Raw genomic sequence first — 13395 nt, 5'->3', positions numbered from 1 at the left:
ACTGACTACAAACAGAAGATTGGCCGATGAGAACTTCCCACACACGCATGCACTCACCTTCCCCGGAGTTATAATCACCCACACCTGGTTCCAATCACACACACACACACACACACACACACACACACACACACACACACACTAAAGCATTTAAGAGACTTTGGAAACAAACAGACTTTGTGAGGTAATATGTTCAGTAGACTTGCTCTCCGCCATTCCTTAAACGTCGAAGTTGCATTTAGCATTACAGTATGGGAACGCCCTTGCGCATATATTATATATATATATATATATATATATATATATATATATATATATATATATATATATATATATATATATATGGCACCTGTGAACTACGTCGTCAGCCTTATCTTCAGCGAGACTACATGTCTGTGCCTTGTGTGACAAAAAAAGAGAAAAAAGAAACGCTTCATTTCAACTCTGTATTTCTCAAAATCTCAACTTTACTATCCCTTTTTTAGAAAAAAAAAGAAAAGAGAGTGAAATAATGAGCGACAGGGATTTCAGAAAGTGTGTTACGCCTTGCTCCCGTTTCATCACAAGAGGAGACGGACACGCCTTCTGTGTGAAGTGTTTGGGCGTAGAGCATGCTACAGCAGCCCTCGAGGGGTCTGACTGTCAGCACTGTGAGCATTTCACTATTAGGCAACTATGCTCTCGACTCACTCTCTTCTCGTCCGAAGGGAGTTGGGTTTCAGAGCCTCGCGGATCTGGGCCGGTTGCTGCCGAGGCAGCCAGCCAGCTAGCTACGGTCGTAAGGATTCTCGTATGGATTTGGAAGAGGAGCCGGAGACGAGCGCTGCTCTATCTCTTGCTCTGTCTTCCAGGTCTGGCTCTACGCCTGACTTTAGAGCTCACCTCGCGACTCCTCCTTCCCCTATGGAAAGCCAAAACACCCTCGCTGACTCTGAGGACCCGGTAGAGGGTGCCATTGCACCAAAAATCAACAGCAGCTCTCAAGCATATAAAGAGCTGCTTGAGGTGATTACTAGGGCAGTTGAAAAGTTTAATATAGACTGGCCCAGGGAAGAGGAAGTGGCTTGTAGCAGGCTGGATGAGTGCTTCCTCTCCAGTGAAAATAAATATAAAGCTCCCTCACACTGCAGAAAACTCCCCCTTTTTCCAGAAGTGCATGATGAGATATCATGCTTCTATAGAACACCATACACTAGCCGTGTTTATAACCCCGCAGCATCCGATTACTCAGCTGTCTTTGGGAGTGAGCAGTACGGCTATTTAGCAATGCCAAAGGTGGAGGAGGTGCTTGCGAGCCACCTCTTTCCATCAACGGCAGGTAATTTAGGAAGGCCAACTTTACCCTCTAAGCCATGTAAGGCCACCTCGGCGTTGGTGGGCAAAGCCTATATGGCAGTGGGTCTTGCTTGTGGGTCCCTGCCTACAATCAACCTCTCAGGAATGGGGGACAAAGATAAGGTCTCCTTGCTGAACACCCCTGTTAAACCTTCCGGCCTGTTTGGGGGCGCGGTCAATGCCATCGCCGACATGTTTAGTGAGGCAAAACAGCAAACGGCGACATTCAGCCAGTTCCTTCCCCATCGTGTCGAGTTTGCACGGGCCTCCATGAGTGGAGCCCGGGCCAGCGCTAATGCGAGGGAGACACAGAAGACGAATGTTGCAGGCGCCTCCCCCCGCAGAAAGCCAGTGGGACCGGGTGCCCACAGCCACAGCCTGCAAAGAGGCCTGATCTAAAAATGATCATAAAAACAAAGCATGCAAGGAAGGAACGGTCCTGATGGACCACAGAGAGATGTATCAGGTGTCATGAGAATGCTAGGGCAGTTAGCCCCAGTGCTACTGTAGGGCCAGTCTTCTCTGGTCAGCGAGCTGTCACAGGACGACGGAAATTTGATGCTTTCCCTCCAACAAAATGTGGAAAAGGTAACGTCACTGAAAGACTATTTGGTAGCATGGAAACTACTGCCAAATGTGTCACCATGGGTTCTGTCTACCATAGAAAAGGGTTACCGGGTCCAGTTCAGAGCTCGACCCCCCCCCGGTCGAGATGCCTAGAGATGCGGGCCATATTCCTAGCACTGAAATTTATTCCTCAGTTGAGAGGTCACCATGTGCTAGTTGTGTCAGACAACACAGCGGTGGCCTCATATGTCAACCACCATGGATGGTTACATTCAGGCCTCTGTTCAGGCAGGCACAACTAATCCTTCTCTGGGCAGAGAGAAAGTTCTTGTCAGTGAGTGCATTGTACATTCCGGGCAGCCAGAATGTAGTGGCAGACATCCTGTCGAGGCAGGGACTAAGGCCCGGGGGTTGGAGGCTCCATCCACAAGTGGTGGAGTCCATATGGCAGAGGTTCGGACAAGCGGAAGTGGATGTGTTCGCCTCCGAGGAGACGACACACTGCCCGCTGTGGTTTGCCCTCACTCCTCCTGCACCATTGGTGCTGGATGTCATGGTGCACACGTGGCCGAGGTTACGTCTATATGTTTTCCCCCGATCGCTCTGCTGCCACAAGTTCTAGGGAGAGTTCGCCAAGACCGTCTACATCTGCTGCTAGTAGCACCTTATTGGCCAGCTCGAATATGGTTCTCAGAGATAATTTCCCTGCACGACGGCACTCCTTGGGAGATTCCCATCCGCAGGGATGTACTGTCTCAAGCCGGAGGGCTGATTTATCACCCTAGGCCAGAACTATGGAAACTGTGGGCCTGGCCCCTGAGGGGCACCAGCTCATAGATTCTGGTCTCATAATTGAGGTTGTAGAGACCATGTTAAATGCTAGAGCACCATCCACAAGGAAATTGTATGTGCTCAAGTGGCGGCTTTTTGTTTTGTGGTCTGAGGAACGTCAGCAAATACCTTCCTGGGACCTTTCTGTGGTCTTGGAAGGTCTGTCAGGTGCCCCATTTGAGCCCTTAGAGTCAGCCTCTAAGAAGCTCCTGACTCTAAAGGTAGCTCTTCTACTGGCCCTGACATCTCTCAAGCTAGTGGGAGATCTACAAGCTCTCTCTGTTGCCCCTTCCTGCCTTGACTTTGCACCTGGACTAGCCAAGGCCTTCCTGTATCCTATGCCGGATTATATTTCTAAAGTGCCTACATCCGCTGTCCACCCTGTGGTGTTGCAGGTCTTCTACCCTCCTCCGTTTCTCACACCGGAACAAGAGAGGATGCACCTGCTGTGTCCAGTAAGGGCTCTCTGTACTTACGTCCACCGCTCCGGCCAGTGGTGGAGCAGCTGCTGGTCTGCTTTGGCGGCGACAGTAAAGGTGATACTGTGTCAAAGCAGCGCATCTCTAATTGGATAGTGGAAGCAATCTCTATGGCTTATGAGGCGCGCGGTCTTGCAATGCCTCTGGGCATAAGAGCTCATTCCATTAGGGCGGTCGCCTCCTAGAAGGCTTTGTCCAAAGGGGTATCCTTACACGATGTGTGTGCTGATGCAGGATGGTCTACACAATACACATTCATTCGTTATTACAGCCTGAATATTCATTCGACCCTTGGTTCAAGTGTCTTGCAGTGACCCTCGGGCTTGGGTCCTTTTGAACAGGGCGTACCCTCAGTATGACGGAGTGGGTATTCTCGTTCCCATATTGTTATGCTAAATGCAACGTCGAAGTTTCCTTTGAAAGGGAACGTCGGGGTTACGCATGTAATCCTGTTCCCTGAGTAGGGAATGAGACGTTGCATAGCTTTGTCATACCAGGGCAGGCCTGTGAATTGCGTCTTCGCTTCAGATAAAAGAGGCTGGCAGCGTGGTTCACAGCTGCCATATATATATATATATATCATGTGACGCGCTTAATTGCCACGTCACCTGATCATGGCACGTCTATAAGTAGAGGTATGATTTTACACAAGCTTCAGAGAAATCTCTGTGCACAAGGGACAAGCGTGAAAATCAATATTGCATGTCTGTGATCTTCGCGCCCTCAGGTGGTACTGTATTAAAAGCAGGCATGGTTCTGTAATGGAAATCACCGCTTGGGCTCAAAAACGCCCCCTAAACTCATTGTGAATTTGATCAAATTAAGTTGGATGTTTACTTAATATTGTAGTACTTAGTATCGTTTTTATATTAAACTTAATAGGTGTAATTTTTTGTGACATAAAGCTAAATCTTAACACATGGTTTTGTATTTAAATAAACAATTTGTAAACTGTTGCTAGTTAAAATTCGTATGTATAAAGGTTGAAAGATTATTCCAAAAAATATATGTATTTGTACATAAATTCAGGCTGAATCAATGGTCTGCACAGTCTACATCCAACTGTGACCTTAGGAATAAGTTCATGAAGAGAAACATATCTTTCTACAAACTCGGGAGGTGAATTATTATTGAGATTTGGCTCAAAAGCTACTTGTACTGGCGTGCTTGTTGTTTTTATGGTCTGCTTATACAACTACTTTTCAGTGTGTTTGCACAGTATTCAACCAAAGACCACATTTTGATTAAACTTAATAATTGATTAAACAATATAACATGTGGCGGCATGCTGCCAGCCAGTTAAACCCCACAGGTGAACAGGAAGTTGGGTTATATCCGCCTGTCATCTGTACACAGCACGGCTGGCAGGCATATCGTTGGAGGATGTGGGTACAGACACCCCTTTAAAAGGTAAGAGTTTTTCCATAATTTAATCTTGAAAATGTGTCTAATTATAACTAGAGTAAATGTTTGCTTTTCAAGAATTAATTCTTTTCAACAGATTGTTTGTTACGAGCTAGGTCTCGCATGATCTCATGCACTTCACCCGCAGTGTCTATAGCTATGGATGAAAGGTTAATATTATATATTATATATATCAATACATTTACTTACCACAAATGTAACTGTATGTTCCCAGTTGTCACGGAGACAGTGAATGAACCTGCGACGTTCTAAATAATAAAATTTACTAAAATATGAGAACAACAATCCTTAACCTACGATATGAACGCAAACACTTAAAACAATCAAAAGTAAATTTAGCTACAAACCTCCTATAAACTAATCTTATACACAAACGCACATGAACAGCATATACACACATGACTTAACTGTACATTAAATAAACTACGAATAAAATACAAATCTTAAACTGTAGTAAATCTGACTTATCAAACTGTACACTATATAACTAATATAAATACTATATATGGTAATAACAACCTTCCAGCAAACACAAACACGCTTTTGACGAAGTCAAGCGAACCCCGCCGTTGAAATGAAAGCTAGTTAGTCGAACAGAGGCTTGATCATGACGAAAAAAATCATCGACTTCGAATATATGTAGAAAAGAAGCTTGAACAATGTTAACATTCTTGAAATGCTATATTACTTTGAAATTATGCGAAAAAAAATGATTAATGAAGTTACTGCTGTGTAATTCCAAAGAAATACATCTAGATGTAATTGTTCATTGTTCACTAACATTTAATGTTTATTTCATTTTTTACAGGAATACGAAATCTCTTGCATACGAAACTGCACATACGAAACCAAAACATACGAAGCTAAGCATGCGCATGCGCAGATATTGTCCCTAAACCATGTTGGATTTCATTGTATAGGCTACATCTTGAACTGGTATGTTTGTGTTATATATGAATGGATTGTTAAATAGATTATACTCTAAGCATTTCTATGACATGTAAAAATGTTGTTTATTTTATATACCTGAATAAAAAAAGTTGCAATCCCTTCGTTGCTAATATATGGTCGAAATCGCGTTTAATAAATACTTGTAGGTGGGAGCTGAGAGTTGCCCCTCCCCCACAGGGAAAACATCTTCCCGCTGGAGTTCATTCTCTCTCTCTCACAGCCTCATGTGAGTGCAGCCGGAGCAGCAGAGCCAGGCACCAACTCAAGGCAAGTGATGTTTTTTTCTCTTTATCTTTACACATAGTTATAAATCTGTTAGGTAGTTTAATTAAATTAAATCATTAAACAGCGCTTCAGCTATACGGTTTAAAGAGAAGACAGTTAACTAGTGGTTACCCCTAAGATTAAATCTACCGAAAGTTATTTAAGCTGTGATGTAGAGAGTAGATATTTCTTTTGAGTAAAATCTAACATGTTAAAGTTCAAGGTTCAAGGTTTACTTCTTCCTGTGGACCTTTTTGTTTTTATTTTTACACCCATTTCCCCACAAAAATGTTAGCTTTCTAGCTAGCACGCTACTGAACAGATTAGTTTAGTTTAGCACAGCATGAATTATAGCTAACATGAGCTTAAAATGGACATTTCGTCTTTAAATCACAGCATTTTGCCTAAACTTGTAAATAGCCGTTTTTTTTGTATGCTTTTTACATATTAACACTAGCTTGCTGCTAGCTGAAATTCAGTCGGTTATTTACACAAGATGACGATGTCTGTCTTACCTCAGGGGCTACAAGCGCGTTACAGCTGCCGCTTTCTGAGAGAAGTGTTTTATGTGGCTGTGAAGTTGTTTGTCATCAGAATGATCGTTTTAACTGTTTAACAGAGAAGGTTTTCTTATAAAAGACATTAAATCAGCTCTTCACTTTATTGCTGTGTGCCTCAGTGTGTTAATTCTGAGGGGTATAATTCAGAAAAAAACTGTTTTTCCATGTGTTTCCAGTCCTACACACATCACTAGAGGTGAGGATCTTTAAAAAAAAAAAAAAAAAAAAAAAACTTTCCACAGTCTTAATGAGCTCTTGTTTGAATATTAACCATTGAGATTGAAAGTTTACTGTTTTCTGATATGTTTGACTTTTATGAGTGAGGTGGACATTCACCCTACTCCACAGGATAACCAGACATTCAATGGCCTAGATGGCACTGGAGTTTTCACAGAGCTGGACTCGTTCCTGGTGTCCACCCCTGTGCCTTCTGTGTGAGTACTATGTGGTATTTTTGTGAATATTCATAGGTCAGATGCATGACAGTTTGTCACAAAGATGTATTCCGTTTTTGATAAATATTTTGTTCATATTTCAGCTCAATGTTTGTTCATATTGCAGCCCTTACCACCAAAACTCTGAGTTAGAGGATCTGAATGTGTCACAGGTCTGAATTTGGTGTTGCAGGAAGCTATTTTCTTCTAATCTCTATACTTTAAAATTATACTTTTTTAACTTTTACAACGTTTAAAAATATCACTGATACTACTTTAGATAAAACAATCGTAATTTTGTGCTGTCGCTGAGTTTATCAGATCTTACAAACATCCATGACTAGCTTGTAGCGCGCTAGCATCACCTTGCCGCTAGCCTGGTTTACATTTCACATTTATCTCATTTACTGCTGTTTTAAAGGTGAATATGTCGCTTGTTTATCTGCTTTTGAGTGTGGTTGAGGATTCGCTCCATTTGCATATGGTACTGTTGGAATTGGAGGCCGTGGAGAAACAGATCCGCGGCCTACTCGACAAGCGGGCCAGGTTGCACAAGCGAAGAACTGCACTGGAAACAGCTTGTACTACCACATACAAATCCAAGGTAAGCATACACTCCCAGCCCCTCTATGCTGTGTGTTTCTCTGTGCATGGACTGTGCACCCAAGACTTATCCAGCCCAGGTCTTTGTCACGCCAGTGCCGACACCTCACAGACCTTGGGTGCACCAGCAGTGGAAGGTGCAGGACAGACCCCAAGTGTGGATCTCTCCCTCTCCACCACCCCCAGTCTTAGAAATTCCAACCAGGAACCGCTTCGCCCCCTCCATCAGACCAGACCAAATGCTGTGATCGTCAGGGACTCCATTGTGCGGAACGTCTGCGTTGCGTCATCTAAGGGTAAGGTGCGCACACATTGTTTCTCTGGTGCTTGTGTCCTTGATGTCACAGGTACCAGGGATCCTGAAGAAGGACGTGAGCATTGGAGCGGTCGTGCTGCACGTGGGGGCAAACAACATCAGGCTGCGGCAGACGGAGGTTCTGAAGAGGGACTTCGCCAGCCTGATTGAGACGGTACGAAGCAGATCACCCACCATGTAGATCATCGTCTCTGGACCTCTTCCCACACACAGACGTGGAACTGAAAAGTTCAATAGATTTCTTGCTTTGAATGACTGGTTAGTTTCTTGGTGTAATGCAGGGGTTCCCAAACATTTCCAGGGCAAGGCCCCCAAATGGCATTTGCATTTGAGTGAGGCCCCCCTTCTGCAAGATGTCTTTAAAACACATTAAAAATACAGACTTCTGAATATATCCCCCTTTTTTATGTTGATGTTTTGTCTGTTTAGCAATTCGAAAGTTAGGTATAGCAAATGTGATTTTAATATGTATTGGTACAAATAACATGTTATAGTACTGAATATATATATCATGTATTTATTTTTCACAGCAAATTGTTGAGGCCCCCCTGGCGGCCCCCACTTTGAAAACCACTGGTGTAATGAACACTATCTGCTGTTTGTTAATAACTGGAATCTGTTCTGGGAGTATCCTCGGTTGTTTCGTCCTGATGGCTGGCACCCCAGCAGCCTCGGAGCGGAACTGCTGTCAGACAGCATCTCCAAGGCACTACACTCCAAGTGACTGCCTACCGTAAGCACATCGTCCTACAATAACAACGTTCATCATATGCAATGTTCAATTAGTGGTCCAACACCTGTAGTACATACTTAGAGGCTGTGTCTGTTCCCCAAGATATACAAATACATAGAACATTTCAGAATGTTTGTTTTAGCAACCTAATTAACATAAAATTGGATCATACTGAATGCACATCCAGCACCTTTAATCTGAAGCTAGGACTATTAAACATTAGATCTCTTGCATCTAATCGTTGCATCTAATTGTAAAAGATACAATTAAAGCATAACATACCACTGACCAACAGTTTCAATTTAAATGGTGGGTGTAGGATGTGATTTAGCCCATGTTTACATAAGGATGTATACGGATGTATGACTTACCTGTATCTGTTTCATTTTTGTTTTCCAGGAATTTCAGCATTGGACTCATTTCCATCTTTTTTGGCCTCTCCTTCACTTACTGTTTGGAAGTCACTGCTTGCATCTGATTCGGCAACTGTCATTCTGTATTTCTGTTTCATTGCTTACATTTTGAACCCTTAGCAATAAGTTTTTCCATTTGTGTATTCAAGTTTGTTTTTCCTTGATTTAATGTGCTTGTGTGGGAATTTGCTGTGTGACAATTATTTTTCATATGGGAGTATGCAAAGACTGCTGCTTATAAACAGTGTGTCATTAATTACAGTTTTTAATTAGTTAATATATAACTGCACAATGGTGGATTCTTTCACTATTGCATGAATAGGTGCACTGTGACGTAGATTATGAAGCACACATTAGATTGACAGTATTTAAATGCCATAGTAGTTGTGGGGAAAATAATTTAATGAACAAAAATGACAAGGTGTCATATTTTTATTCATTTTAAATACAATAGAATTATTATAGTATAAATATAAACAGGTTTAATTGTATTTCAATATAAAGGCCATGTTTTACAGAATAGAGTAGTTTCTAAACCAATATTAAGAAAAATATTGTTCCATAGTAGCTATTAAATATTTTTATTAGTAAAACCATAGCAACCACAAGTATACATGTGTTTTTTTTTTTTTTTTAACTATGGATGGTTTATTTGCAATAAAACCACAGTAATGTCAATCTCAAAAAAAAAAAAAAAAAGGTTTCTGCATAAAGTCCATTGTCAGAGATGATTTAAGGGATGTTTTTAAGGAATAACCACATACCTTAAAGTTAAATCCATAGCGTTGTTTGCCAGTGAACGTTATAAACCGGACCAAATTTGGACGTCCTCCTAACATCCATCAGCGAGTGTTACAAAGCTGACCTAAGTGGACGTTCGCAACGTCTGGCGGACGTCCCCTGTTTGCTGGGAAGATACTTTTTTTTTTTTTTCTGCCTTTTGTCAGTACATAGCAAAATCCTGTGTGTTAAATTAACACTTCTACTATAATATAGTACAGAGTAACACTGAATCATTGTTGCAGTTAATTGGATAATTAAGTGATTAAGTGATCATTGACCATTAGTGATAACACCTGCTGTTAACAAGCAGACTCACTGCGGGAAAGATGAACAAGAACAGAAAAAAGAGAAGAGACAAATGACTTACAGCCTTAGATGAAATCAACTGCAAAAAAAGAGCACATTAAATCTCTCAGGATCTCACCAGAGGATGATTAAAATTTCCAAAAACAGCATTAGCACCTTCCCTTAGTTTTCCTTTTCTCTTATACATGTATAAAAGTTCTTATTGAGAATTAACAAATGTTTAGCTCTAGTTAATGTTTTACTGTAAATAAGTTTAGTTTGAAGTCACCATTATGGTTAGCGTTTTTTTTTGTTTGTTTGTTTGTTTTGTTCTGCACTTGACCCTGGACTTTTATTAAATTAATTCTCTTTCAGCAATTGCAGGAATGTTTCCCTAAAAGCACTTGTGCATTGGTGAAGAAATAGATTGACGAATAAGCAATTCAGCTGAAGATGTCTGCTTTTATGACATTTAAATGCCTATAATAAAATCATGAGGTTGAGGCATTAATGATCTTTAAAAAATGTTCTATTAAACAAATGCAGCTGCTGTGATAGAAAAATCACTGCAATGCATTGGCACAAGATGAACAGGGATGTTCTCTCAAAGACGGAACATCATCTTTTGTGTAAGAATTTTTAACCGAACACAGAGGTACGCTTAAGGTACTTTACACATAAAGTGATAACACACTTATAATCAGTGACTAGACTTTGGATGAGATGAGAATCAAGCCACTTCTTGATGACTGACACCATGAATAAGCAGCCAACATCACCTGATCTCTTTTTATCTCAGCATTCTTTGCTACAACAAATGTGTTTTATAAACACACTGTTACAATGGTCAGAGGAAAACTAACATTAAAAAACAAGAGCCAAGGGAACACTAATCAACATATGGTGACTTCAAACAAACTATTATTTTCAATATAACATCAACATTACCTAGAGTTAAACCCTTTGGTACATGTTTGAAAGAACTAAAGCTAAACTAGTAATAAGTACAGATGGTAATGCTGTTTTTGGAGTTGTTAAATCATTCTCTGATAAGAGCTTGCGAAATTTAATGTGTTCTTTTATTTGCAGGTGATGTCATCTAAGGCTGTGTGGCTGTCAGTTGTAGTTACTGTATGTCTGCTCATCTCTTCTCTTTTTTCTGTTCTTGTTAATATTTCCTTCAGTGGTTCTACTTGTTAACAGCAGGTGTCATCACTCATTGTCCATCATCACTTAATTATCTGCAACACTGCTTCAGTGTTGCTTTTTACTCTCTGTAGAATAGACTTGTGTAGACACAGAGAAGTGTTAATTTAACACAGGATTTTGCTGTGTAGTCTCTGACCCAGCCTAAATTTTGTCTTACTTGGCTCCAAAATAAAATCATATTTCTACCAAACCCAACATTTACCAAATAAATGCTTCTACCACATTTCTACCAAACCCAACATTTACCAAAGAAATGCTTTCATTTATAGAGCTGTCACACTATCACTCATGCACAACACACACTGTGCACACAATAGCATCTCTCTGTTGGATCTCAAAAGAATAAATATTAAATATTAACTTTTGCATTCATTGCACATATTTTTAATCACAAAATAATGTTCTTCATTGTTATTAAAAGAAAACCTTCCCAGAAAATGAGTATAGTAAAATGCAGCTTAAAGCACCCCAAAGCAACTCAAAGCTGCACTATCATAGTAGTACTGCACTAATATTTGCTGTAATGATTTGTCTGTAAAAGAAAAATACTTATTTTTTCCAGCAGCCCTTTTTGGGGGGTAAACTTGGGGGAAAAAAAACCCTTGATGTTTTAAAGTCTTTTTCCTTTCTCCACAAGATGGTGTAGTCGGTTATTTTATTGTGGGCCAAGTACTAGGACCCTGTTCACCTGCTCCATTACTTTGCACAATAATATAGATTATAACTTCTTCAATAATACATACATAGTACTTTTTATATGTAATGCATTGCCTTAAAAAAGATGGTACAGATTTGTGATCTCATTGCAGTGTTTCCAATCTTTGGAGCTCCAGTAATGATTATTCGATCAAGCTGATTAGTATAATTTTCAACTGATCATCAATACAATGCCTTGTTCCTCTTAATGAAGAAAATGTAAGTTGCAGTCGGGCTATAAATGCAATTTCGTAATAATGTGTGACCTGTAATATATTTGTCTCCAGCATGGAGAACAAATTCTGCTGCAATGAATAAAATGGGCTCTGGACAAGTTATTTTATAATGGGGGTGTTTGTGAAGGGATAATGTAAATACTTCATTTGCTTACACAGTTTCATGTTTAAATGACAACTATAACCATGAGATTTTTGTTTTTGTTTTCAGGTTTATGAAGCAGGATAATGATATTAAAATCATATGTGTCAAATGACATTCAACAGTTGTTTGTGAATCATTGCCATTTGCTGTTGATTTCAGTTTGGAGAAGGAGCTAAGACAATGCTAGATAAATTGTGTGGAAAGAAAAAGATTAAATTATGTATTACAGAGCAGACAGAGTGGAGTAAAGATCAGTGTTCTTCTGCTCTGTATGAATGCACCAAGCGTAAAGATCTTGAAGCAGCAATGCAGGTTAGTGGTCGATGCCGATATCTAGAAAGCAGTGTGGCTGATATAACACAAATTGAATTACAGTAAATGAGACAAAAAGAAAATTGGTGAAACTAAATGAAAACTTACTGTGCTTTACTGTATTTCTGTAATATTCTCTGAAGAACTTATAAAAATATTCACTTAAAAAATGTGTACAAATAAAAATAAATAGGTTTTAGTGCAGCTTCTTGTGTCTTGCTGTCTGGCCCAGCCATCTAGCAGAATAAAAAAAAATACAAAAAAGAAAATACAGATTAGTTAAAAACATATGTATAATTTAATTTTCCAATCACATAAATAATTATTGCGGCTTTAATTGAATTGAATTAAATTTTATTTGTGTAGCGCTTTTAACAATGGACATTGTCTCAAAGCAGCTTGGCAGAAACATATAAACACAGGATAGAGATTTTAAGTGTGTGAATGTATCCCTATTGAGTGAGCTGGTAGTGATGGCGGCAAGGAAAAACTCCCTAAGATTATATGAGGAAGAAACCCTGAGACAAACCAGAATCAGAAGGGAACCCAACCTTATCTGAGTAACAACGGATAGTGTAAAAGTAAAGGAAAGTTCATAATGGTTTTATATGAAGTCTGTTTTATTGAACTAATCCACTGTTCAATAAAGGTGACTTGAGTGCAAAATTGTATGTGGTAATTGCAGTACTAAGGCCATAGCAGCAAACATAGTCCCAGCAACCACAGCGATATTGTCCATGTGAATTTGAGGTCCATATGGTCCTACTGGAACATCCAGACAGTAAGGTGTTACAGTAATCTAGTCTAGAGGTGACAAA

The 13395-nt window shown here is 40.1% G+C and overlaps 1 protein-coding gene across 8 annotated transcripts; it reads left to right on the top strand.

The window, feature by feature from the left end:
- Positions 1–410: 410 nt before the first annotated feature.
- On the top strand, positions 411–12384 carry LOC108267367 (uncharacterized). Of its 8 annotated transcripts, none has more exons than XM_053681287.1 (7): positions 411–4622; positions 5446–5573; positions 5735–6608; positions 6733–7450; positions 7546–7919; positions 8296–8498; positions 8898–12384. In XM_053681287.1, the coding sequence occupies exon 1, from the start codon at positions 676–678 to the stop codon at positions 1732–1734; it is 1059 nt and encodes a 352-aa protein (XP_053537262.1). In that variant the 5' UTR covers positions 411–675; the 3' UTR covers positions 1735–4622; positions 5446–5573; positions 5735–6608; positions 6733–7450; positions 7546–7919; positions 8296–8498; positions 8898–12384. The 8 variants fall into 8 exon arrangements, with proteins under 8 accessions (XP_053537262.1, XP_053537266.1, XP_053537264.1 ...); XM_053681291.1 differs by having other exon boundaries at positions 411–5573; positions 6761–6846; positions 7300–7450; XM_053681289.1 differs by having other exon boundaries at positions 411–5573; positions 6733–6846; positions 7300–7450.
- The last annotated feature ends 1011 nt before the right edge of the window (positions 12385–13395 follow it).

The sequence above is a fragment of the Ictalurus punctatus genome, chromosome 7 (genome assembly GCF_001660625.3).
Source record: "Ictalurus punctatus breed USDA103 chromosome 7, Coco_2.0, whole genome shotgun sequence".
Lineage (NCBI taxonomy): Eukaryota > Metazoa > Chordata > Actinopteri > Siluriformes > Ictaluridae > Ictalurus > Ictalurus punctatus.
This window is presented reverse-complemented; position numbering and strand designations above follow the sequence as displayed.

Excerpts from the sequence above, each read along its gene's own strand:
- LOC108267367 (XM_053681287.1), top strand. The coding sequence starts at position 676 with ATGCTCTCGACTCACTCTCTTCTCGTCCGAAGGGAGTTGGGTTTCAGA.